Genomic DNA, 27,188 nt, shown 5'->3' on the forward strand with positions numbered 1-27,188 from the left:
GGTAAAAAATATTTACAAGTATTGGCCGGAAGCAAATTATTATTATTGACATTATGGTGGGTTCCGCCGTTCTTATTGCGCACTTGACGTCGCAGGGACAGCCAATCACAGAGCCTATTTTCGGTCCATTCTGTAACGCTGAGGCAAGTACGCGAGGAATGTGGCGCAATCTGGTAAGAAAACGCTGACTTAAAGGTGCTTAATTCAAGCGTGCGCGTGTTTACATTATTTGTTTCCTTAGATTTTTTCAACCGTTCCTACCTGGTTCCAACCACAAATCATAGAGGTTGTGAGCAAAGAGTAAATTCGTCTTCTCTTGTCTTCATCTATGAGTCTTCTACGTAAGTTTGAGTAGGTTTTGACGCCTTACCAGAGACAAGTCTTGTCTCTGGCCTTACTAATTACTGGCGAAACTAAGATAAACTGGGTAAGACTATTAAATCGATTTAGCTAGTTATACATATACGGAAGTCAAGGCAATTCTCAATAGTTTGATAATCTGTGACTTATCTTTCGTGCTGATGTTAATCGTATTTTGTTTATTTTTCCTTTCCCTAATGAAAATCAAATTGTATTGGACAGAGATAAATTAACTCAAAGGAAAGTAAATCAACTTACACATTCATCGATTTTGTCCCGATAGTGGCTGCAAAAATAAAATCTCTGTATATTTGGGGCCCCAGTCGCACAATTTCCAATGTGTTCCAGGTCTTATTCTCCCAAACTAACATCTCTGTTTTTGGATAGGGTTTGGAAAACTCTGGAATATTTCCGATTCATATCAACCACCGATCAACTCAAAATACTTTTACAATGCGGAGGCAGCACGTTGACCTTCACAATGCCCAAGCAAAATGGAAACTTCCATTCCAACCACCTCGAGTTGATCCCGTTATTCCAGGTTCACACAAATTCGAAGAGCTCGCTAACTTGTACGTTAAAAACCTGGATGGTACTATTGATGACGAGCGACTACGAGCCGAATTCGCTCCATTTGGAACAATCACTCAGGCAAGAGTGATGATGGAAGGAGGACGCAGTAGAGGATTCGGCTTTGTCTATTATACAACCGAAGAAAGTGCCCAATTGGCCGTAGCAGAAATGGATGGGAGCGTTCTTGGTTCCAGCCCCATATCTGTCTCGTTGTGTAGGCACACACACGACGGTAGTTCCATTAAACCAGAAACAACTCGAGACGAGACTAACGGGAATTCTGATTAAACTAAACAAGTATAATTAAGAGTTTGGGAACGCAACATCATCGTTTTACGTTCCAAAATAAAATTGCTGTCTACTGGTTGTGGGCTACTCGTCTTTATCTATGGTTGTGGGTCGACCATTTAGCCTGCACTCATCAACCATGTTTCAGCCCCCAAATTCTTGCTAATTGTCCTGGGATGAGGCGAAAAATCCAGAACGCAGTTGGATGGATGTGAGCCAAATGCGGTTGTGCCCTTATGTATTAAAGCTGTTCTTTGTACTTTTTCAACTGCAGTGTGAATTTTGTCATTGTTTTCACTAGTGAAGTAAGATACTTATCAATGCAGCCTAAGTCATAAGTCCATATGCAGGGTTAGGTGTAGCCAAAATCAGAGGAACCAGCTTTAACCTCAAAAACTATTAGAAATTAGTACCAAACAAACATCCACGGGTTGTAAAACTTTATAAGTGTAAGGGACTTTGTTTGTGATAAATGAAACTGTGAGCTAAAGGCATGAACAATTATCCAACCAGAAATGCGTATTTCGATTTGGATCAGCAGCGTTTAGGTGAGTGGCTTGGTTAGATTTCAATTTTTGTGAACAACCTTGTGGTCGAAAGGGGATAATTACAATTATCTAAAGCGCCAAACGAGTGCATTGGCAATGAACTGTAAATAATTCCGCAGTTTCATGCAGTTAATAAGTCGTCACACTATTCAGGTGATCGAAACCAATGAATCATGCCCTGTCGTTTCGGAGCCCTATTAAGGCAAGTTGCATGACTTCAATGCGTGGCTCTCATTGTTGCTCGCATTTAAGCTATCGGCAAATATTCAAAATGTGTTTGACTGAAACCTTCGGTGTGCTTATGGTCTGTAAATCTTAGATAACTGGTAAGTTGAGACTAGTCCTATAAGCCGCTTTTTTTAGTCCTGAACTGGCCAGTTTACTGCTGGATTTTACCCAATCAATCTCAATTATTTCTCGATATTTTAAAAACTAGAGACTTTCCTCTCTATTTGAGCTAAACTTTCAAACGTTTAGGCACACACAATAATGTAATGGCATTGAGGCACTATCCAATTTAGCTCTAGATAGCAACTAACTATACGACTCTAACTGATTAATCTAATCATTAGTAAATATTTATATAAAAGGAAGGAAGAAAGGATTTGATTGGATCTATGTGAAAGCCTACAAGTATATAAAAATTCGCCGACAGTTTTTTGATAAATTCATTCGCCATTTCGTCAAGATACACTTATAATATTGTAACGGAAATGGCCTGGGGTACTCACGTTTGGAATGGGGGATCGAAATTCATGGTATTTCAGTAAATGGGAGCCCCATTTGGGCCCCATTTACTGTCAAAATATGACACTGACAAGCGGGAAGTTTCGCACCTGTTCTGGAGATTTCTAGAACTATCTGGAATACCTGGAGAAAAGGATATAAGCGACGACGAGAACCAGACGCGAAAAAGAGTGAAGTGACAGCCGCGTCCGAGTGCAGAAGAGGCTAAACCCCGCGAGTCGGAAACGCGTGTTTTCCGTTTGTTATTGTTATTGTTTGTGAAGTTGACGTTAATTTAGAAGTTAGTTTGTTCCAGTTCCGTAGTTAAAGTTGTACCGAGTGGAATAAAAGTTGGAAGCAGAAGAAAGAGTTTGATACTCGGCCATCCACGGTACAATATTTATTTGTTGCAGGATTATTTATTTATTTACGCATATTAATGGTGTTCAAATAAGAACACGGTTTTGAATTGCACGCCAATGCGCCCGCGAAATGGGCCCTTTACATGAAATTTATTTTTAATTAAAAACATACGAGAATACAAATTTTGTTGCATATAAATACACTGCAAGAAAAATAAATCCCGAAAAAAAATATTTTCGTATTAAATGTGGAAACGCCATGTGATTGGTCTGATGTCACAAGACACGCCGGCCCGCACATAGTTTGTGTGTTCATTTAAACCCTACAGTTACCTTGTGTTTTATTTTATTAGTTTATTTTTGTTGTTTTGTTCTTATCCAACCATCCACTTTTTTCGACAATCACAGTATCAGATGTACGTGGACCAAAGCCAGGTGAAATTAACGCAATTATTCCGTCTGGTGTGGAAGATATCAGATACTTTATTGTATTGAATGTTTTATGATCAGACCACGTTGAAGCTTGTTTGATTGGATTTTCTGCTTTTTGAATTTCAATTTCTAAGCAATCTATTATAGCATAAACTTTGCTAAAACATGTTCTAAGAGGTATCGGAAGACTTTTTGGACTTTATCAGCTGGCATCCACGTTATCAAACTTTTCAACATCCGGTTAATTGGTTTATCGGACTTTGAAAAAATTCTACTACCAGTGGGTACTTGTAGAAACCCAAAAATCGTCACCTAATTCTGCAAAACTTTTATCAAGGCACATTTTTTGTAATACTAAATATATACTTGTGGTGTCTAATTGAGTAAATTGTTTTATTAGTTCAATTATAAATAGATTTTCTGTCATTAGGCCCAGATATAATTTTGAATTATCTTAGATTTTTATATGTAATTAATATAAGCAACTAAAAACTATATAATTAAAATATTTCTTGTAAAGCGTTGTCATTGGCTGGGACCAGTTGTGACGTCAAATAGCTAGTCGGCCGTGGCGGCTGCAATGCGGAGCCTGTAAACATGTAACCTCAGGTTTGATATTATCGTTAAACCGTTTCTATAGTGTATTAGAAGAAAAATAAAATTTTGCAAAATGACTGGCGCAGGTTTTGTAAAAGGACAATCTGGCATCTTACCACTAGTGGATATGTTTAAGGTGGCATCTTACGTTAAAAACACCGAAAGTTTTACTCTTGCTGAAGTTCGCGGTGGTAAAGCTAACAGGTAGATTTATAGACAAAATAGTCAATAGTTTTACTTATTCGATAATAATATAAATAGATAAAATGTTAGATTGGGTTTTTAATGGCTCTAATTTTTAAAATTCAAACAGTACATATTGATCGAAATGCAAGTGATTCAACAAAAAAATAACATTGGCGTTAATGATTAAATATATCCTTAGTTACTAAGAATAACAATGTTAATTAAAAAAAACGTTATTTACAGATCGGGAAGGTATTCTTATGGAGATTCTGCAGTAGATGAGTGCAAGTTACAAGTACATTAGCCTTCATTTTTTTCAGACCTCCCATTAACTTGAATTTAACATAGTTATCCATTTCTTCTTTCAGCTAGAATTAATAAATAATATTAAAGTTGCATAAAAATATGTGTTAACATTTTAAAAGCCGGCTTTTATCTCGTGGTACTCGAATAAATAGCCTATCTGGCGTTGCAAAAAGTTGCGCTAGGACACAGTGGCACCATTCATCATTTGTAATACTGTTTTTTTGTTGCTTCCACTATTAATAAAGCACAGCACGAATTCTGAACGGTCAAACACCCAGACAATTCAACGACTAACCGTATTCCCGTATTGCCTTCCGATCGAACGAACTAGCGCTATGACGTCACGACCATTCCAGCGCGTTTAGTGTCGTTTCAAATGAATAGCCTCCGGTCACAACTTGAATTGTTTACTGAAAATTAAATATTACGGTTTAAGGGCTGATATTTGGTGTGCCCGATTTCTATAGATAGGCAAATATATTAAAGAAATAAAATAAACGTTAAAGTTCCCAATTGAGTCTGGTTTCATTATTTTTCGAACCCCTATCGTTTTTCATTCCATATAATTTTCCATGTTGTTTTCAAGCTAAAAAGTATAGGTATACATGTGATAATTAATCTAAATGGTATCTACTTTCGGTATTTACTTCAGAGGAACGAAGAAAATATGTAATAAAACTTACTGCAAAATGGTCTTCACAAACATAAATGCAGCTTTTCGTCGAGATTTCTTTGGGATTTCGTCGCGCCATTTGAAGCCACAGTTTTCGACGTTTTTCGTCCAAAGGCACTTTTACAAACGTTTTTTTCTACTGTAGACACCGTAGTACTGCTACACTCAGTCATTTTCTTCAAATCTCCAACTAAACCTCACTAAGCACCCTTAAAAGTTGGCTTGAAGAAAAAGTAAACGCCGGCACAACGTGTACGAAATGCAAGCCCAACATCAAAGTTGTGTCTAGTGACGTAATTGTTTATAACTTCCTTGTAAGAAAATAAAAATAAAATTGTTGAACGGTTACTTGACCATAAATGAACAGAATCAACAAAGAAAAAATAAATCTGCAAAGGGCCGTCGGAATACTCCAACTGAAGCCACTGTGAGAAAATTAATGAAGAAATTTCAGCAAACTGGGTCTGTTAATGAAGGGAAAACAGAAACACGCTTTCCTCAAATGTTGAGGAAAGCCCAACCACATCAATTCGGCATAGAGCTCAAGAAATTGGTGTTGTAACAAAAGCTTTGAAGCTTCATGCGTACGAACTTGAATTGGCTCAAGAGCTAAAGCCGGAAAATAGGTAACGAAGCACCTTTGTAGACTGGATTTTGGAACAACGACAATTGGACGCTGATTTTTCAACGAAAATCATCTTTAGTGGCGAGGCCCATTTTCTTCTGAATTTGATGAATCCACTGATTTGAAAATGCATCCAAAAAGAGTCACTGTTTAGTGTGCACTGCTAGAGGCATCATTGGACCATTTTTCTTCGCAAATGCAGTTGATCAAGCATTAACCGTGAGTGGTGCTCTTTATCATGAAATGTTAACTAACTTTTTTGTGCCAAAATTGCAAAATATGGATCCAAACAGCATGTGGTTTCAACAGGACGGTGCATCATGCCATACAGCCAGAGAATCTGTTGAATTACTGCACGAGTCATTTCCTGGTCGTGTTATTTCTCGTTTTGTAGATCGGCATTGGCCTCCCAGATCATGCGATTTATCTCCTTTGGACTTTTTTCTTTGGGGTTTTTTCAAGTTTATATGAACAAATACAACGATTGAAGCCTTAAAAGATGAAATTCAACACTGTATCTCTGAAATATCGCAAAATTGATGCGCAACTGTCCTAGAAAATTCTCTGAAAAGATCACTTCCGTGCCAGCAAAGCCGGGGCTGTGTAGGTACTTCAATTTTAAATAAATGTTTCAAACTTATGCCACAAATATATATGTTTTATTTAAATACTTAATTAAGTTTTAATTAAATCCATCGTTCTTATTGGAACATCCGTGATCAGTATGGAAATTTAACAAGCTTATCAAAATAACTCATTTATTTCAATTCGCATGCTTCATCTTATTGTTGGCCGTCTTCTTCTTCAATGTTATGAAATTCTTGGACCTGAACAGGTGCACTCTCTCCTCTCCTCCAGAACTTCCTGATGACTGTTTCAAAGTATGAAGAAACGATTCGCCTTCTTTCTTCCATATAGTTCCAGAATGGAGTCGTGGTGTCGTTCGGATAGAGTCCCGTAACGTTTGGTGTTATCCATGTGGTGTTCCAGTCTGCAGGTCCAGTCGTTCCATTTGGACGACTGGTGCTTGTTAAATTAGGAGAAATTGTCGTAAGATTAGACCAAGGAGTAGTCCAGTTGGGGGAAATTGTCACATTTGGTTCAAGCGAGGTCAAGTTGGGAGAAATTGTCGTTATATTAGACCAAGGAGTAGTCCAGTTGGGAGAAATAGTCACATTTGGTTCAAGCGATGTCAAGTTAGGAGAAATTGTCGTTACATTAGACCAAGGAGTAGTCCAGTTGGGGGAAATGGTCACATTTGGTTCAAGCGAGGTCAAATTGGGAGAAATTGTCGTTATATTAGACCAAGGAGTAGTCCAGTTGGGAGAAATGGTCACATTTGGTTCAAGCGATGTCAAGTTAGGAGAAATTGTCGTTACATTAGACCAAGGAGTAGTCCAGTTGGGGGAAATGGTCACATTTGGTTCAAGTGTGGTCAAATTCGGAGAAATTGTCGTGATGTTTGACCAAGGAGTAGTCCAGTTGGGAGAAATTGTAACATTTGGTTCAAGTGAGGTCAAATTGGGAGAAATTGTCGTAACATTAGCCCAAGGAGTGGTCCAGTTGGGTGAAATGGTCACATTTGGTTCAATCGTGGTCAAATTGGGAGAAATTGTTGTTACGTTATCCCAAGGAGTGGTCCAGTTGGGAGAAATAGTCACATTTGGTTCAAGTGTGGTCAAATTCGGAGAAATTGTCGTGATGTTTGACCAAGGAGTAGTCCAGTTGGGAGAAATTGTAACATTTGGTTCAAGTGAGGTCAAATTGGGAGAAATTGTCGTAACATTAGCCCAAGGAGTGGTCCAGTTGGGTGAAATGGTCACATTTGGTTCAATCGTGGTCAAATTGGGAGAAATTGTTGTTACGTTATCCCAAGGAGTGGTCCAGTTGGGAGAAATAGTCACATTTGGTTCAAGTGTGGTCAAATTCGGAGAAATCGTTGTAACATTATCCCAAGGAGAAGTCCAATTAGGAGAAATGGTAACATTTGGTTTAAGCGTTGGCACATTCGGTGAGCTGCTCACATTTGGAGACACTGTTGAGTTATTCAACCCCAGTTTTGGGTGATGATGATGATGATGTGGTTGCTGCCAATCAGCTGCAGATACTTGCAAAACCTAAGAAAGTGAAATATCCTAATTAGTACGCGGATAATTAGGAAAAATTTGGAGCTTGAAAGCTTTGAAAGTGTTATAATTTTAATTAAAATAAAGAGTTCCAGTTGGGCAAGTTTCAATGCATATTTTAAATGGATAATTTCAACTTACCAAAGCTAATCCAGCTACGGTGACAATGGAGACCAAAACCTGTATATTCATCTTGAGGAAACTGCAGTACTTAAATAGTCAATACAGCTAAGCGACAGTCAACTGTATTGGCTTCAAAATGCTGCCGTTCTTCATTTATAGGGAAAATAATCAGTAATTCTAATCTGCAAAATTTGATACTAATATATCGATCTTTGTGTGCTTATCTAGGCAATTAGTGTGATTCATGTCGGTTCCTAGTTGTGAACAATTAAAGCAATTGGAACGCTTGTCTGGATGCCCCAAATTGGGAGCTGTTTGATGTATTTCTTCCAAGTTCACCTAGGATTTATTGCAAACGTGTGAAATGAACCAACTTTTGCTAAATTTGGACGCAACTTTAAGCTTGAGGTTGACATGTTACCGAAATCTCTTGGGAAGTGGCATATTGTTCATTTCTGTACTGTTCCAGCTAACTTATGAATCCGGTTTTCCCGGTATGAATCAATGTAATTTCTAGGTTTGGAAATCGAAAAGTCCCAAATTGATAAGAATCTTAAGCTTAAATATTACTACCCAGATATCCATTTTAAATCTGCTCTCAGCTAAACATAATTAAGATTATTTTTCTTATCTCAGTTAGTAATCGGCCAGGTTTTATTAGCACGTTGGTTTAAATTTGATCCGATTCGTGGGTGGTAAGGTTATTGTCGATTTTTCATTTATTTATTTGCTTTAGTTTGCTAAATCACTCCATTGTCTATTGATTGTTGGGATTGGAAATTACCAGACAGTTTATTTAATTTTCTCATAGTTTYATGCATAATCGCAATCCTGGCTGGCATTTYATTGATTCAACTRAAAACAACTTAATCTCGATTAATCTCTCTGAGTAACTCTCAAGCAATTACCCAAAAGTCGGATTATCTGCAAAGTCGCTTAATTTTWATGATTCATAATTTAATCTCGTATTATTGTTTGTTCCAGTTCCATTCTCTTGAATTTTTCGATTTTTAATCCTAAGAAAATTGGGTTTAAACCCTTAAAAGCCATCACCTGCCTGAGTGCAAGAAAGCAGAACCGCTAACATCTGTATTAAAACGAAATGAAGCATATTGTGGGCGTCCGATTTATTACGCGGCCAATCGCGTGGAAGTTGAGAGAACGGACGAATCAGAGTTCGCCCGCGTTAACCAGAACGGCCCCCCAATTCAATTTTATAGCTTTGTTCCTTTTCCAATACAGTGGTTCCAAACCCCTGCTTTGTTTCACTTGCATGCATTTTAGTTTTTCCGTATAATTTTGCGTTCAATAATGTTTTCGGTTCAGGCTTTAATTGATCTCTGGTTTTCGTTGATTTGTCTGGCGATTTGAACATGTTTTCCGTGTATTTATCACATTTTTGAAGTTTAGCTTAAGGCCAAGTAATATGCTGTTAATGTATAAAAAATCGCGTAAATCGTTTAATTCCCCGATTTAGTTCGTTGGTATCTGTTAATCTGGTAATTAGGAATATTTGATGAAAAATCATGCCGTGTGATACCCCGCCCGGACAGTCGGACGTGACGGGGGAAAAGTTATAAACCCCCGAGGCTTCCAAAAGGAGTGCCCGACTATTTCCTATCTCTCCCCTTGTTACTGACACGAAAGGCAAAAAGGTGTGGTCGAAAGAACGAAACAGCCAGCAATTTTGTCTTTGATTTCAGTTTTTTGTTGCTGCATTCAATGGTCTCAAAATTAAGTTTTTCCGAAGCCACTGAGCGAAAGTTTCCAGATATTGGCTGTTTGCCTCCAATTTACCTTTTATCCTTGCCAAAATGTCATCATATCGAAACCTATAAAACAACACGGATCGTTAGCCGAAAGGTCTCATTCGCAGAAAGGTTTCAAACGAGGTTCAAAGTCTGGATAATTCCTGGAAGTATTGGATAATGAATTTTTCGCCTATTTGTAACATAGTTAACTCAATGAAACGCTGAAAAATTGGCACAATGAACCGAATTTGCTATACTTGAAAGTGTCGTCCAAAGAACAATTTAAGGGTAGTTTACAGAAATATTCGGATTTTTTGTGGAAAGAAAAATTGCTTGGATAAAATCTGGTAAAACTGAGCAACTCCAAATGCAGCTAATTAGAGGTAATGCGAAGTGTTGGAGCGCTTTCCGCGAACTTTACGGACTGGAAAGGGTGGCTTTGCTCTTTTTTGCCGGTTTTATCAGTTCACTTAGAGAGCGCGTCGGTGAAAAGTTTCTTTTGCGGGCAATTTTCTACGCTCCCCCTAACAAAAAAACCAGTCCTAAGGTAGACAATGTGACTTTAATTCAACATACACTTATTTCTTTTAATTGCATTTTTGCCTTACAGATTAGGTGCAAATGTGTGTGCAATAATGACGTAAATACGTTAAACGTGTTTTGGTGCCAAAAAGGGACTTTTTCCCTTAAATCGGCGAGAAAAAGAAGGAAATTGTTTAGAAAAATAAAACGGTCACGGCAAACGATTGAAATTTCCATAAATTATTTTAATTTGTTTTTAATTTAATGCGCCCTGATCTTTAGTGTAATTTTATTGTCCCTGTCATGTTATTTTTCAGTGGCTCATTCACAGTGGTAAACAAATTTAATTTATGGAAATGAAATATAATACAAATTTTTTTGATGTGAATTGCTTCTAGCGAACATGACTAATTTTGCCAAAACACTTAAAATAATTTAATCCTTCTTGAGATCGCTGATTCATACATACTCTTGAGTGCTTATTCAGCTGTTTTCGACAAAATTTGGGCAAAAAACGACTTCAGTTTTAACAATTCAAACGTGGATTTGTTCTTATCAAACAATGCCTTTTCAGAAAATATAATAAAGAAACAGAATCCTCGAGAAGAAGCACCATCGAGTGTTTTTAACGTTATCTGCAAATTTGTAGTCAAAGTGTTATTTTATAGTTTCTTTTAATTGTACGGATAATACAGGGTAAATTGGAGGTGCTTCGCTTATAAACAATTTCTTCGTTTTTAATAATAATAATATCTTTATTAATAGCTGTTGCTAGCAAACAATTAGAATTTTTACAACAACCGAAAATTTAAAGAATTTTTTAAATCAATCAGGTGACAAATGAATTAACATTTTATAAATAGATATTAATTATTTCAGTTTTTTGTTGGTTGATTTTTACTTTAAATCGATGATAAAGCAAACAAATGATGGAAAGAGGCCATAAATTACCCTAAAAATATACATTTGAATTTATTTAGGCGATATTTATTTTGCCGGAAAAAAACCGAGTTCTCGATTACAAATTGCCGACTCCGGGAGTGTTAATTTCAGGCTAGACCCAGTTGATGAGAGTTGATAAGCTCGAAAACTTTGGCTCAAGCTTATTAGGCAAAAAACAACTCTAATTTGATTAAATTTCCACCATTCCAACTTTTCTTAGCCACAAAAAGCTAGTTTCTTAGTAAACGCTCCAGATTTGAACGTTTTATCGCCGAACCTTCAAAACCTCCCCAGCTCTGCTCTAAATAACCCCGTATTCCATTGGATGAAAACCGATAATTTTCGTTTTAATTACGTAAAGCTTATAAAAATGCTTGCTTGGGATAAAAAAAAGATGATTTTCCCTTATTAATATTATACAGAGTGTATTGATTATAGGGTGTCCAGTGAGACGCATCTTCCAAAAATCCCCCTATGCCTGCCAGCGATTCCACCATTGAACTGAACCAAGTCACAGTCGACCAGCAAAACAGCGCTACTGAAATTGCTGAGCCCCAAAACCATGGTCAAGGTATGGACGATTTTCTTGTTTAAGTGCAGCTGTTTGGACGAGAAATGCTCAAAGAGAAAGTTCATAATTGGCTATCAAAATTGCCTATAAAACATTCACCTGCTTCGTTAGGTGATCGATTGTTTGCTGTCCAGGGCACGTGGGCTCTTTGGTGGGCGAGGGATGGTCAGATTTGTTTTCGCTCGAATTCATGGGATTGTCATTTGTTTGCTCAGTAACAAGGCCATTTAGCTAATTAACTTGATTGCTGTTTGGCCAGGAACCACTTAAAAAAAATGTTTTTTTGCTTCCAAGCGGAAGAGTCTGTTAAAGGCGAAAGTGTAGTGTTCGAGCCAATTTAGCTCGGACCGGAGCAATTATTCAGCTGGGCGACTACATTCTATGTACGAGGGGATTTTGATTGCTAAATCCTTTTTTCATAGAGTTTTGCATTTTTTTTTGTTAAATGTGCGTTATTTATTTCCCTGGTTTCGTTCCGACCTCGTACAGTTTCCAGTAATGCTGCGCTGTGGTGCGCTTGGCATCGATCGATTTTCCCACATTCAACACCTCGTTGTCCGGTTCAATTTGTGGAAAATGTTGTTTGAAAATTCTTCCAGATTGTCCAGCCATTATTATGTCAGTGCAATTTAATTCCGGAGCCAGATAGATGGATTGTCGTTTAGAGCTTTTGCATATCTTGAGGCATCGGTTTTTCGGCAGACTTTCACGTAAGTTGGATGCTCGATGGGGATCCTCCCCTTATCAGTCGAGTTATCTGGAGTTTCATCAATAAAGAGCAACTTGCTGAAGTTAATTGATGATTCTTACAGCAACAATGAAAAAAACTCAACTTTTATAGTTTCAGTTTCACTGAGAATCCGGATGTTAATTGGTTTGCATTAATTCTCCAGGGTCTGTGAAAAATATGTCGAGAACAACCCACAATACTGTGACTTTTTAGTGTCCAAATAACGACAGATTTTCGTTAAAAATGTACATTAACTATGGTGGAAGAAACATAAAAATTCACAAACAAATTTCTGGTAATAACAGACTGTTATTTCAGTGCAATTCATAGAAAGTGTCGTAAATTAACCGACTAAACTTTTAGACTTAGCAGTTGCAAAAATCTAATTGCTGTTTAACGCTTCACAGTTATTCACCAATAAGCTGTGATTACGTTGCTGCGCTAATAAAGCAATTTATTTTCAGGGATATTTGCCATTTATTTATATTGAGCAACGATTTATTAACAGTTTTTGGGCAAATATTACGGTAAAATTTGCTTTAAAAAAATTTAACTGCTGTTAGCCAACACTCTAATTCCTTCGATTAATTATCCATCGAATCATACATGGCGCGTGTGGCAATAAAAACCTTTGCATTGAATAATGAAACGGCAATCGATCTGTGCCCTTCCCACAGCTTTATCCATCTACAACACTAAAAATAGCCAACAAATTGGACATTTTTTCATTTACTTTCTTGCAGCTTTTCCCTTTTTGATTATTTTTTTGAATTATTAATTTGTCCTAATTTTCAATAATTGAATCCCTTTTAGGGTCTGAGCTTTATATTAAGCTGTTCAACCAATGAACGATTAAGTTGCCACAGCCAAAGTTGCCCTAACTTTAGAAGTGCAAACATTCTGATTGTTTCGAGCGATTTGGTTTTTATTTGAAGCGTTATCTGGCTCCATTTGTTTTTTGTTAGGCAGAATTTTAATAAAAATTGAGCATCGCAGATAAACGGGGGGGCAAATGAAAACAATCAAATTTTGCAAAATTCCACATGCTCCTAGTTGGACAAAAATGAAGTTCTTTGGATCTCATTACCAAAAGTTTGAAGATAAACCAAATGGCTCGAAGCGGAAAAATTGTCTTTTGTGGAACTTGCACCAATGGCCAAAACCAAAAAAGAAATAAATCAGAAAAGAAAAAAAGCACTAAATAACGCTTCAACCAGAAAGCAAATCGTTTCGATCAATCCAGTTCCAAGACTAGTCGCAATTCGTCCGTTTTGTTGAGCAGTTTAGATATTTAACAATGTTTTATTTCTGTGCAGTTTTTTCGTCAGTTTAATCAAAATAAAAATACACATGGTTTTTCGTGTGTTTCACCTGCATTGTTTGCTAAACATTTGGTCCAAATGTTTGGAGAGCCGAACATCAAAAGTACCTCTAACTCTTCTGAAGTTGCATCTGCAAATCACTGACAATAAAATATTTGTGACTACAATAATGACAATAGTTGCCAAATTTTGACTAGGCTTGGATCGTACTCAGGATGGAAATGATTTGTTGCAGACGAAGAAGATGGGGCTGCGCCATCGGCTGTTGATCGTGAAACTGAAACGAGTGGAGACACCCTGGAAGGGCAGGAACATCGAGTGATCCCCATCGGCCGGGATTATCCTCCCTTGATTAAATTCTGCAATAACAGGATTTCCACCGCCAAATATAGGTAAGATTCTTTTGAGGCTTGGTCATTTATCCGCAAGATTTCTTGGGTTCTTTCAGTGTTATAAGATTTGTGCCGTTGTTCCTTTTTGAACAATTCCGACGATGGGCCAACATTTTTTTCCTGATGATCGCCCTGCTGCAACAAATTCCCGACGTCTCTCCGACTGGCAGATACACCACTTTAGTGCCTCTCATCTTCATTCTGTCCGTTTCTGCCATCAAGGAAATCATAGAAGATATAGTAAGTTTCCGCTTAACCCCAACTTTTCTTCATTTCCTCTGTTTATTGTTCGATTCTTTGGCAGTTTTTCTGCCCTCTTCATACTTCTAAGGTTCTTAGCAGCAATCGCTTAATAATTGACGACTTTAACCCAAAAGGGAACAAGCAAATGTGAAGGACTTTGTAAGAAAAGATGGTTTATAAATAAATCACTTTGATTAGAAAAGACATCGAGCTGACGACGAAACCAATCATCGCAAAGTCGAGGTTCTGAGGGACGAGACCTGGATCAGCATCCGATGGAAGGACGTAGTAGTGGGCGATATAGTCAAGGTGGCAAACAACAACTTCTTCCCTGCCGATCTCGTTCTTCTGGCGTCCAGGTAGTTGATTAGTTGGGCTGTTTTCCTTTTGCTAATCAGGGCACTTCCAGTGAGCCTCAGAGTATGAGTTTCATCGAGACTGCTAATCTAGATGGTGAAACTAATCTGAAAATTCGCCAAGCTCTGCCCAGTACTGCCAAATTGACCACCACACATGATCTGGCGAGTTTTAGGAGGCTGAATGGTACTTTGGAGTGCGAGCCTCCTAATAGGCACCTGTACGAGTTTAACGGCGTGTTCAAGGACTACAACAAACAGTAGGAGACTCATCTGTTAGTGACCAGAAGATTTTTTATTACGCAACTGTTGTTTATAGCCAGGAGCCGATAGGCCCTGATCAGATTCTCCTAAGAGGAGCCATGTTAAGGAACACGTCCTGGGTTTTTGGCCTGGTGATTTATACGGGGCACGAAACGAAATTGATGCGCAATTCCACAAAAGCCCCTTTGAAGCGTTCCAGCATCGATAAAATGACCAACATTCAGATACTGCTGTTGTTTGGGCTTCTTTTTGTCATGTGCCTGCTTTGTACCGTTTTTAATGTGATTTGGACACGTGCCAACGGCGACAGCCACTCTTACATTGGGCTGAAAGGTAACCAGAATTCAAATTAATGGTTCGCTTTTAAATTAAGCGAGTTTATTCGTCCTTTTTGCAGAAACTGAGAACTTTTTGTACACTTTTCTAACGTTTTTGATTCTATTTAACAACCTCATCCCCATTTCCCTGCAAGTTACTTTGGAAGTGGTACGTTTTATACAGGTTGGTGTTAGCCGCGGGTTTTGGTAATGGAAAAAAGGCAAGTTTTGCGATTTTAGGCTATTTTTATCAACATGGACCGCGAAATGTATCACGCAGAAACCGACACTCCAGCGATGGCAAGAACCTCGAATTTGAACGAGGAACTGGGGCAAGTTAAGTACATATTTTCCGATAAAACTGGCACCCTGACCAGAAACATTATGGAGTTTAAGAGATGCGCTGTAGGCCATGAGGTTTACAGAACAGCCGAAACACCGGAAAATTCAGTACTTTTCCAGGTAAGTCCAAGTGTGGGTTTTATTTCCACGCATTGGATGAGATTTGCTCCGATATCTGAACAATCAGTTGAGGTATTGGAATGCGATCTTCAGCATTAGAAAACGGAAGCTTTATTTTATGCGTGGTTTGAATGAGACTAAAGTCAAGACACTGTTAGGATCAGAATTAATTTTTCAACTTTGCAGTTTTTTTGCACGGTTTTTCATTTTTACATCTTCCGCTTCTGAACAACCAGTTGCGATATCGGAAAATCGGTTCGAGCACTTTACAACGGAAGCTCCATTTAACGGGTTTTTAGACACTGGTAGCACCAGAAAGAGTTAGTTTTTTTTTGGGCGGTTTTTCATTTTTACACCATCCGCTTCTGAAGCCTGTTTCTGCACAATCAGTTGAAGCTTTTGGTGGAACTCAGAAAAAATCGTAACCAACTTATCGTTTCTTCGTAGCATCTTAAAGAAAAACATAAGAACTCTGAGATGATCAAGGACCTTTTGGTGCTTCTGTCCGTATGCCATACGGTAATCCCAGAGCAAATGCCTGATGGTTCCATGGTATATCATGCAGCATCTCCAGACGAACGAGCGCTCGTTTATGGAGCTGCTAAGTTCGGATACGTTTTCAAAAGCCGAACTCCTGACTATGTGGACATCACCGCCTTGGGCCAAATCGAAAGGTATTTGAGCCTTGGGCAAAATCTCCTTTGAGGGAATTTTATGGAACAATTTCAGATACGAAGTGCTGACAGTGCTAGAATTTACTTCAGCCCGCAAGCGGATGTCGGTTATCGTAAGGGACCCGCAAGGAAAAATTAAGTTGTTTTGCAAAGGAGCTGATACTGTGATATATGAAAGGTTGGCGATGGAAGTTTTGGAAAATTCCCTGACTTTTTCGGCTGTTTGTAGATTAGATAACAACGCCTCATCCAGAGAGTACAGAGAGTTGCTATTGCAGCATTTGGAAACTTTTGCCACTGAAGGTTTGCGCACCCTTTGCTGTGCAGTGGTAGAGCTGAAGGAAAGCGACTACGAAGACTGGAAACAAATGTACCATAAAGCGTGCTGCAGCATCCAGCACAGAGAAGGTCGGTTCTCATCCGCTAATTATGCAAAGCTTCACTTTAGCGGGTTTTAGAAAAAATCGACGAGGCAGCAAACCTGATTGAAAGGAAGCTGAAGCTGATTGGGGCCACCGCCATTGAAGATAAGCTGCAAGAGGGCGTTCCTGAAACCATAGCCACCCTCTTAAAGGCCGACATCAACATTTGGGTTTTAACGGGGGATAAGCAGGAAACAGCCATCAATATCGGCTACTCCTGCCGGCTGATATCGCAAGGAATGCAAGTGATTATTCTCAATGAAGATGGCCTGGATGTAAGTCGGGTTTTTTCCATTAAATGTTGGTTAATTTGCCACACTGTTGCCTGCAGAATGTCAGGGAGGCTATTTTGCGCCACTGTGATGAACTGGGGGAGAACTTGGAGAAACCAAACGAAATCGCCCTGATTATTGACGGGAAAACTTTGAAGTATGCACTCACTTGTGAGTTAAGAACTGAGTTTCTTCGGCTGTGTGTTTCTTGCAAGGTAAAGGGATGTTTTAAGTGTTTTACCCCAACTAATCGGGATTTTTGACCAGGTGGTTGTTTGCTGTCGGGTTTCGCCGATGCAAAAAGCCGAAGTAGTCGAATACGTTACAAAATACACAAAATCCATTACGTTGGCTATTGGAGATGGCGCTAATGATGTGGCCATGATCCAGAAGGCTCATGTAGGAGTTGGAATATCCGGGGTTGAAGGCCTGCAGGCTGCATGTGCAAGTGATTACAGTATAGGCCAGTTCCGGTTTCTACTAAGGTGAGGGAATATTTTCTGGGTGAATCAGTTTATACGTTTCAGGGCTCGATGAAGAGAACTTTTTGCTCATTTGCAGGCTGTTGTTGGTGCATGGCGCATGGAACTACTCCAGAATGTGCAAGTTGATTTTATACAGTTTCTACAAAAACATTTGCCTCTATGTTATTGAGTTGTGGTTCGCGATCTACTCGGGCTGGTCCGGGCAAATTCTCTTCGAAAGATGGTCAATAGGTAACGAAGCTCCTCGGTTTACTTGCGGGATTTTGAAAGAGTTTTGCAGGGTTGTACAATGTGCTTTTCACCGCCTTGCCACCACTGGCTATGGGATTGTTCGATAAGAGTTGCAGCGCGGAAAAAATGATCAGCTACCCCCAGTTGTACAAGCCGTCCCAAAGCGGCGAACTCTTCAACATCAAGGTGTTTTGGATGTGGATTATCAACTCTTTGGTGCATTCTGCTCTGTTGTTTTGGCTGCCCGTATTGGCCACTCAGCACGATGTTTTGTGGATCAATGGCAAAGAAGGCGGCTACTTGGTGATAGGAAATGCAGTTTATACAGTAAGGCTGGGGATTGTGCAGTTTTTCCGCTTTAACTAGTTGGTTTTTAGTATGTAGTAGTGACAGTGTGTTTGAAGGCTGGTTTAGTAACGAACTCTTGGCCGTGGCCTACACATTGCGCCATTTGGGGCTCAATAGTTCTATGGTTTGTTTTCGTGATAATATACAGGTAAGTTGTAGAGTCAGGGAGGAAATTGTTTGATTTTGGACCCTTTTTCAGTTTGTTCTGGCCAACTATTCCCATTGGTAGCGTAATGTGCGGCATGTATATTATGATCTTTAGCAGTGCCGTGTTCTGGATGGGCCTGTTCCTCATTCCTGTGATCACAATTATTCCGGATTGTGTAGTGAAAATGTGAGTTTGCAAATTGCAATTAATCTCTTTGCTGCATTATGTAATGCTTTTTCAATATCGTCTTCAACAGAGTGCAAAGTACAGCATATAAAACGCTTACCGATGTGGTTAGGGAGAGCGAAATCCGGAAGCGGGACCCGGAAGTGTATCGGGGCGACTCAAAAAATTCGTAAGTATTACCCGTTTCTGTGCACTAGATCAATAGGTTTAGACATGGAACATTACACTAACATTTCCAAATTTCGCGTGTTTAAGCAAATCGCCACAGGGTTAGTGTAGTTTCCATCAGGTTGCTGATTGGTTCATGTTCCTTTCATTGATTGTTGTTTTGGCATCGTGGTTTCAGGCTTCTGTTTTCTAGTTACTTGAAAAAAAACGCTTTTTTTAGAGCACGCATTGTGGCGCTTTAGGTAAAACACTGTGACGTACAAGTCCCAAAATTAACCTAACGGTGCAAGTCCGGCGTTTCTTCTACATAATGTTCAAATCGTCCATAAATTTCATCGAAAAACTTTAGTTTACACTCTAAAGTTGTCGTTTTTTGCCCCACGATTTGTGCATTGTGTATTTGTGTTTGGATTTTGGTTTTCACTTTAGTTAAACGAATGAAATGTCCCGGACAAATGTGTGTTTTTCTCTAACAGCAAATTAAAGTTCTGGAAGCATAAGCGGAATAAAGCCATAACGCCTCAGACCATTGTGGTGCAACATCGAAAAGTGGACGGCGAAGAAGCATAATCGCTTTGTGCCAAGTCGGGCTCTATTCTGGCCGAACTGAATGGAACTCTTGTTTGTTAGATAGATATAGGACTTAGATAAGGCAACCAGTAGCACAATTGAACAATAACTAGAGGGACCAAATCTAGGGCTTCCAAGTAATTTTCATTATTCCAAAAGCCTCGGGGATCGCTTAAAGAGTCGTTGATGTCGGAAAATGCAACAATTTTCGTAATTTTGAATTTTTAAATCATCTCTAATTAACTCTATTGAAACTAGAGGATTTGTTCCACTGTTACTAAAAATTAACAAATTTGTGTTTTTACCAATTAACCTATTTGTTTTGATCCGAAGATATTGATGGTCTTTAAACACTTGAAGCAGCGGCGCTTTCAACTCTAAAAGCTGGTTGTTTTACTTTAATAATTAAGAGTTGAGTAGGGCTGTCACTGTTTGAAACATTTCCACCAAACTGTATCATTTTATACGTATTTTTGTCGTCTTTTCAGTGCAGTTGCATGGAAGGTTTCTTAATTAATCAATCATGTTAGTAGATGTTTAGCATGGGAATGATCCAGATTTCTCCACAAAGTTAAATGTTTTGCCTAGAAATCGCTGTGGAAAAATGCGGATTATTCAATAAACCCTTTACTATTATACATCATGTTGTCTTAGTGTAATAATTTGTTTTGTTTGCAAGACCTATGCATGCGTTGGAGCAGTTTGCCATATGTAAGTATCTTGATCAGACCGTAGATTTACTTTAACTTTGTTCATGGCTGGATTAACCGTCTAACTGCTGCCCAAACCGACAGATTCATGTATAACTGACTCTAATGTAAATCCAAAGTCTTGGCAATTTTGTGAGTTCTAAAGAACCATTGGCTTTCATTCATTTTCCAGCTCTACTAGAGTAGAATTATTTCATGTAAATATCACCAGAAGCTCTTTGAAAAGCTTTGCCGATGAAGGACGCATTTGAAGCAATTTTAGTGCGTGGTTAATGTGTTGGTAGTGCTTGAGCGCTTTAATCTGTTAGAATAGGAGCCATGTGTGTAGAGCTTGTTCCTTTGGATCATAACGTTTGCATGAGCACGTCCTTTCACGTATCAATCCGTACTGACTAACCGATCCAGCATCTCATGCTAACTGATGAGAAATAAGTGTAATTTGATGATCCATGGAGTAGTTCGATCAGAATGGTTCTTGCAGACTATCTGAGACCGCTCGGCTGCTCAAGAACGTCTTCTTTCGGAGGACGCCGAGGATCGAACAGGACGTCGAAATGGATCGTGAGTATTCAATCTTTCCGTTCAGTTGGAACATGCTGATGACGATAAAAAAATTCAAATTGCCCGATTATTTCCCGAAAAGTTACTAACCCAGCTTGAAGCATCTTTGTCATTTTAACCGATAACACTGCACGTTTAGACATGATTCTACGTATTAAAATGCTCACCTTTCCAAAGCGATCCAAAGTTCCTACACATATTTCATAGAAGCTTTTTAGTATCTTCTAGTTGCAAAAAAACAAACATTTTTGCACAGAAACATATTTTGTTAATTGTTCCTGTCGTTATGTGCGGTCTGTGATAGCTGTCCTCTTTGGGAGTTTTTAGACGGAGAGCGACAGAGTTGAGTGGCAGTTTTTTTCATAAAATCAAGAAACAGAAGGATTTCGTTGTTAGTTTTCACGTTTTTAAATATGAGTCTTCTCACTGAACTGTTAGAGTTTCACATCCCTGGCGTTTTTGCCGTTTTCCCTGAGAACGGTAGAATTTAGTTGTGCTTTTTCAAAATTAAAGTTTAGAACTTCGAATAAAATCAACTGACCGTGGGATTTGATTGGAAGTTTCCTCATTTCTAAACGTGTGTCTTGTCAATGAACTGCTTAAGTTTTAAAGCTCTAATTTTTCTATTAGGGGAGTTTTTTTTATTTATAAATTATTTAAAATTTTTATAGGAAGAGCGGCGTGGTTGAGTGCCACATTGCTTTTCATCGTATTTTGGGAATTTTTATAAACTAAACCAGTTATGGGATTTCCCTGAAATTTTTTACGTATTTAGCCAAATCTCTGGTCAATCATCTAGCAAAGTTTTAAGTGTTGAGCTTTCCTATTTTGGGAGTTAAGAAATTTTCGACGAAGGACTGCAGAAGCAAAAATAACGCACAGTTTGGGATTTCGCATAAAATCAAGGGACAACGGGATTTGATTGAAGGTTTGAAAACTATTGTCTAGTCAGTAACCGTCTACAGGTTCAGTTCCTGTCTCTTTGCTACTTTGCGAGTTATAAGATTGTAGATGGAGAACGGCGGAGTTGAGTAGTACACGTAGTTTCGAATATTTTATAAAATCAACCAATTTTGGGATTCAATTGAATTTTTTTGCATCTATAACCAATGGTCTTCTCAATGGACTCCCAAGATTTCAAGTCTCAAGCTTTGCTTTTTTGGTTGGGATTTGTCCCTTTTTAGAGGGAGAGCTGCGCAGTTGAGTAGCACATTGCTTCTTATAGTAGTTTAGAATTTTCGATAAAATCAACCTATTATCGGATTTGACTGAAATTTTTAGCGTTTATAACCAATTTTGTTCCCAATGGACTCTCAAAGTTTCACATGTCGAGCTTTCCTATTTTGGGAGTAATTATTTTTTTTAGACCGGGCCATTACTTTATAACACAAAATTTGGAATTTTTCTATCAAATGAACCGATAATGGGAGTTGAATGAAATTTTCTACATTTATAACCAAATGTCTTCGCAATGAGCTCCCAAAGTTTCACAGTTTGAACTTTCGCATTTGGTTGTGTTATGAATTTTTTATAAAAACATCCTCATTTAATTCAAAAAATTGAATAACTGTTTATACTTTGATGTTTTAATGCTCATTACTTTTAGTGCTTGTATATAAAGCTCGTTGTAAATTGTTGTATATAAAAGTATCTAACTAATGTCTTTATCAGGCCTCCATTACCGCGCAAAGCTTCATTTTTCCGATTTTCCATAAATAATTTCCCATTCGGCCAACGATTACTCGGAAAATGGTTTCCTAATGGTTTTATAATTTATCTCATTATCCTAAAACGTATGTTCTAGCGCGGACACCTCTAGACGAAATATTTGTTTTTCCATCCAGTTTATCCTTCCAGCTGCATTATTAATGAGAAAAATTGATTTTTCTTTAAGTGTTGCTTATTCTAGATTATTTTTTCACGTCATGTTTATCGCAAGTTCACTGGGAAAAAGCCTGCGATGTCATTAAGGAATTTGTTTACTTTTCGCTTTTCGCTCTAGACTTCAGCGTTATTGAGTCACTTGTGGTTTCGGGATTTTTTTTAATGCAAAGTTTCTAATAAGGAATCGAATGCGTGCATACTTTTCCTACAACACCCTTATGTAAATTTTTACAAATATTCCTGAGATTCAAGGTGGTATATGCAAATTAATCTGAAAAACATTCCAGTGGCGTTAGTTTCAGGCTAAACCCAACTGATGGGAGCTCATAAGCTCGAAACCGGTCCTGGGGGTGCCTGAGATTAGCACATCTTGAGATCAAATCAGTCTTCTATTTTATTAATGTGTTGTTCATTCACTATGTATATATTTTTTGTTAAATTAGATGGCTTTGCATTTTCCCAAGAAGAGGGTGGCGCTGTTTCTCAAACGGACATTATCAGAGCTTATGACACCAATATACCGAAGCCCGATGGCATGTAAACTGCCAACGAAAAAGCTCCCTTATCGGGAAACAATTTACAGTGTTTAGCCAATTTCGACTTAAACAACTACCTTTTTTTATTCATAAACACCGTCAACTTAGTTGCACTGATTAGATTAGAAACCGGAACGTTTCATACGGATGAATGTATCAAAACTTGAACAATCACGAAGACTTAGTCTGGAAGAATTATGTTTAAAAATATCTGATTGGCAGGGGCAAAAGCAAAAGACAAAATTTCACTTGTTTGCTATTGATTATGCCGCTGTTGTCTCCTCTACTAAATATCGAGTAGAACTCAAAACTGTAGCTAAATAATTACGCATATACAGGATGGGGCAGTAAATTTTTGGCTTTTCTGTCTCACCCTGTGTAAGTCTAAACTATAAATGTGCCTTTCGCATTTTTAGTTTTTATACATAATTTACACCGTAGATGTTTTCTCTCAAGGTGCAGATAATGAGGAGTTTTTGGTTACAGAGTTAAGTCATCCTAAACTAGAGGTATAAAATCAAATTTTAACTAGCAAAAGTAGGATTAAAAGTGCAAATGTTTACTACAGCATCGGTTGGGTGTTTCACTTATGTAAAAGAATATTTTCTGCAACACCAAAATAGGTTGGGAAGTGAAGCGCCGCCGACATACTTGATGTTATTAGGGTTACAAAACTATAATAAGCCTTAAAAGATGTATTTTATAGGACTCTGTTGAATTTCCGTTGTTTAATTTTTAATAACTCTATTTCTACAATAACAACAATACCAAATCGTCTGTTTTAAATTCTTTACAAATGTGAAACGTGTACGGTATAAAGCGTTCGGCTTATCGCAATGTGGTTTTAAATAATTTATGTACTATTTGAAGTTCTTCGATTGTTGATAATAAATGGGTATTTAATTTTGTTTTATTTGGTTGTTTTATTCACACGCTCAATCGTTTCAAAATAACTCTAAAGGTCTGTAATTAATCTCCCAGATTGCTCCCAATCATCACTTTCTCAGAAGCCTCATAAATCTTCAACAAAGGGAGGAATATAGTCCATTGAAGTCAAACTGGTGAATTTAAGAGGAAATAAAGTCTACAGTCAATACACAATTTATTACAAAAAAAATATCGTTTGACTGGATTTTCTTCAGTGTGTACACACCTGCTTCCTTCCTTGTGTGTTCAGTGAGTTGTTACTGATCGAACGCACCTGGTAGGCAGCAAACGAATTACCTGGGAGCTGTCGCCGTGGGCCAGAGAGAGCGCAACATATCGGAAATATCTGGCTTTGTCGCTCTTTTGCCATTTACGAGGGCAGATTGCTAAATGTTACAGCTTGTTTTGGCAACTTCCAAAATTTCAAAAGCAGTTTAGAAAGTTCCATGGAATTCATAGGTTGCAAAGTTGCAAGATCTTTGAAAAATTGTCAATTTTTATCCTGTCATCAGTTGAGTAACTTTCCATGCAAGCGACTAATAGGATGATTTACGAGGCCGATAGCAGAAAACGTCCTTATTAATAAAGCAAGCTATGCAAACTATTCACTTACTCATGCAACATGCCAGTGTTTTTCTGTGTAATTATTCGAATTTGCATTTTTATCTGTTTTTCGGGACGCTCTTGGCATATTTTGTATACCTTCTGACCTTATAAAAGCGTTCGACTGCCCACGAGATAGGAAGAGTCATTATGAATCCTTCTTGGGTGTTTCTGAGTGTTTTGGTGTTCTGGATGGTCTTCTTGGGAATAATCCAAGCTGGGTCCATAGATGGTGAGTTAAAGCTTACTTTTGTGGCTGATTTTTATCGCCATCTGCTGCAGAAACCAGACCGCATATAAAGGATCTTCATCGCCAGTCACATCATTCCCATGGAAGTGTTAAACACCATCAGAAGCACCATAAAGGGCTTAAAACTAGAGCCTCGAACTCCTCCACTTGTATAAGCGTGTTTGAGCTGGAGCTGATTTCAAGTAAGCCCCATTTCCAGCCATATCCGGGCAGTTTCAGTTATGCTTTTTCAGTTACCAGATGGTTGAACAACACCAACGAGCTGAAAGTGATCTTCTCACTTATTCCTCCATCTGTCAAGCAGTTGATTCTTCAACAGACCGGCAGTGGAGGTTCCAATAGCTCTAACCCAGAGAGTCCGGATAACTCCACGTTGAATAATCCGAATTTGCCTGCATTGAACGGTTCAGCTGCTTTGGACTTGAACTCATTCTACGAGGTCTCTGTAGATTGGCCCATTTTGACTTACTTTGCCCGCTTGGCTGGATATTTCTTATCCAGAGCTCATGGGCTTCCAGAATTATTCAGCAACTTGCCAATGCTTCGGGATGTATGGAGGGTTTTTCTTCGTGGGCTGTTGAGTAAGTGAATGCTTAGAAAAAAATGAGGGATTGAGTTTTATATGTGAATCCAGGAGGAGCTGAACGAACAGACGTTTTGCTGGGGAATCTTCGCGATCTGTTTGGGTTTACGAACGGAACTATTAGCAGCAATTTGTTCAACGTCACCCACTGGGAGCAAGTGTTGTCTCCATCTGGTATTGCACATGTTGTAGAAGGAGGTATTGAGACTTTGGCTAATATCCCGAGTATGTAACGAATCGAAGTATTAAAATGCCTGTAAAATGTAACAATTTTATATTGCAGGTATTTTAGGGTAACATTCAACCACAACAGTTTAGAAAATTACATATTTTTATGGCTAAATAAATCGAATCAATTCATTTAAAAATGCCTCACACAGCAGATTCCTATCGAGAAAGACCGCTAATTAACTAACCGAAAAAAACAAGATTTAGTCATTAATGGGCATGGCGTTTTTCCATTTTCCCCCCATTACGTAAAAGCCGACATTACATCCAACGCAAATCGGATTTTCCAGTCCAAATTACTGTAATTATTATATTGCTTTGTTTTCACGATTTAATTTCGTACGCATTTAAGATGTAAAATTATTATTGCCTAATTAAACCATCACACCAGTTAGCAATGTTTAAATCAAATAATCGATTGTTTAACTGAACAGTCCTTGCATGCATATCGAGGTCGTTATTTCCATTTGATAGATCCATTTTTAACCGGTTTAAACGAAGGAATAACAGATAAAATAATATTTCTTTGTTTGAACGTCGACAATAAACATAAAAGTTGTGTGTTGGTAATGATGGGCAAATAGTAGAATGAAGGTCGGCTAACGCCAAGTAAATTAGAGACCGTTTTGTGTCATATACAGGGGCAGGTGGTAGCCTTTTGACCCCATTAAATCAATTGATATAAAATGGGATTTTGTACAGGGATTTATAAGTTTGGATCAGACTTTGTAGGGGATTCAGAGAATGACCAATTTCATGTATTTAAAATCAGTATATTTCAAATATCTGAGTTATGAAGTTTTAAGCGGGGTGCGTCATAGTGGCGGCGTTTGAACGTGAAGTTTTGTGATTTTGTAGAAAATCAACGACTGCGCTATTTCATTGGAAATTTTTTCGTCTAAAAAATTTATCATGTTAATGCACCACTAAAGTTTCACAGTTGAAGCGGTCCCCTAGCTTTTTAACGTAAAGTTTGAAATTTTCAATAAAATTGAGGAACTTGAATGTCACATTGCTTTTAAACGTAAAGTTTGGAACTTTGTATAAAATTAAAAGGTCGCATAATTTCATTGAAACTTTTGGCATTTGTAAAGACGTTCTTCCGCAATTAGGATCTAGAGTTTCACGTTAGTAGCTTTCCTATTTTGGTAGTTATAAATTTTTGAACAGAGTGCGGGCGAGTGGTGGAGAGCGACTTTTAAACATAAAGTTTAAAAATTTCTATAAAACCAATGAGTGACCGGATTTGGTTGCAATTTGTCCTATTTATAGCATAGCCAATGGTTTTGTTAATCCAGTTTCAAAGTTTTACATCTTTGGCTTGCCCATTTTTGGAGTTATAAATTTTTGGGCGGAGAGCTGCACAGAAGTAAAGTTTGTAATTACTTATAAAATGAACTGAAACCGGCAGCTTATTGAAAATTTCGTCATCTATAAACATTTGAATAATAGGAATGGGTGTGTACACACTGAATGGAATCAAAGAATCGGACTTTTTGTATTGAAGTGTGCAATTTTTGGTCTGTTGCCAATAGTCAATTCACGGCACTTCATAAGTTTTGTATCTTTAACTTCCTAATTTTGGGACGAAGGTTTAGGCGGAGA

At 38.1% G+C, this 27,188-nt stretch overlaps 3 protein-coding genes and 1 long non-coding RNA gene across 18 annotated transcripts in view; 2 read left to right on the plus strand and 2 right to left on the minus strand.

Moving 5' to 3' along the window:
• The window catches only part of LOC125502663, a 3,053-nt gene extending 2,727 nt beyond the window's left edge, over positions 1-326 (minus strand). The window contains exon 1 of the long non-coding RNA XR_007280430.1: positions 262-326. This is a non-coding gene — a long non-coding RNA (uncharacterized LOC125502663). The remainder of the gene's footprint in view (positions 1-261) is intronic.
• Positions 254-23,905, plus strand: LOC109535391 (probable phospholipid-transporting ATPase IA). 15 transcript variants are annotated; one of them, XM_048661543.1, is made up of 25 exons: positions 254-427; positions 748-1,769; positions 1,923-2,095; positions 11,579-11,711; positions 13,999-14,155; positions 14,212-14,395; positions 14,597-14,757; positions 14,808-15,014; positions 15,074-15,351; positions 15,416-15,519; positions 15,576-15,797; positions 16,245-16,471; positions 16,527-16,649; positions 16,701-16,879; positions 16,930-17,168; positions 17,225-17,380; positions 17,433-17,650; positions 17,727-17,881; positions 17,931-18,208; positions 18,259-18,377; positions 18,429-18,563; positions 18,634-18,732; positions 19,981-20,012; positions 20,493-20,572; positions 22,900-23,905. In XM_048661543.1, exons 4-25 carry the CDS (start codon positions 11,615-11,617, stop codon positions 23,044-23,046), a joined length of 3,597 nt encoding a protein of 1,198 aa, XP_048517500.1. In that variant the 5' UTR covers positions 254-427; positions 748-1,769; positions 1,923-2,095; positions 11,579-11,614; the 3' UTR covers positions 23,047-23,905. The 15 variants fall into 15 exon arrangements, with proteins under 15 accessions (XP_048517500.1, XP_048517514.1, XP_048517503.1 ...); XM_048661557.1 differs by lacking the exon at positions 11,579-11,711; XM_048661542.1 differs by lacking the exon at positions 1,923-2,095 and having other exon boundaries at positions 255-427.
• Positions 6,421-8,071, minus strand: LOC125502662 (coagulation factor V-like). Its single transcript, XM_048661558.1, has 2 exons — positions 7,944-8,071; positions 6,421-7,793 (listed from the first exon to the last, which is right to left on the minus strand). Exons 1-2 carry the CDS (start codon positions 7,992-7,994, stop codon positions 6,459-6,461), a joined length of 1,386 nt encoding a protein of 461 aa, XP_048517515.1. The 5' UTR covers positions 7,995-8,071; the 3' UTR covers positions 6,421-6,458.
• A 737-nt stretch (positions 23,906-24,642) lies between the features above and the next one.
• LOC109535395 lies at positions 24,643-25,975 on the plus strand. Its single transcript, XM_048660465.1, has 5 exons — positions 24,643-24,754; positions 24,805-24,954; positions 25,006-25,353; positions 25,407-25,580; positions 25,639-25,975. Exons 1-5 carry the CDS (start codon positions 24,673-24,675, stop codon positions 25,650-25,652), a joined length of 768 nt encoding a protein of 255 aa, XP_048516422.1. The 5' UTR covers positions 24,643-24,672; the 3' UTR covers positions 25,653-25,975.
• The last annotated feature ends 1,213 nt before the right edge of the window (positions 25,976-27,188 follow it).

Source organism: Dendroctonus ponderosae, unplaced genomic scaffold, assembly GCF_020466585.1.
Source record: "Dendroctonus ponderosae isolate FM_Combo_2020 unplaced genomic scaffold, Dpon_F_20191213v2 Dpon_F_20191213_1, whole genome shotgun sequence".
Taxonomy (NCBI): Eukaryota; Metazoa; Arthropoda; class Insecta; order Coleoptera; family Curculionidae; genus Dendroctonus; species Dendroctonus ponderosae.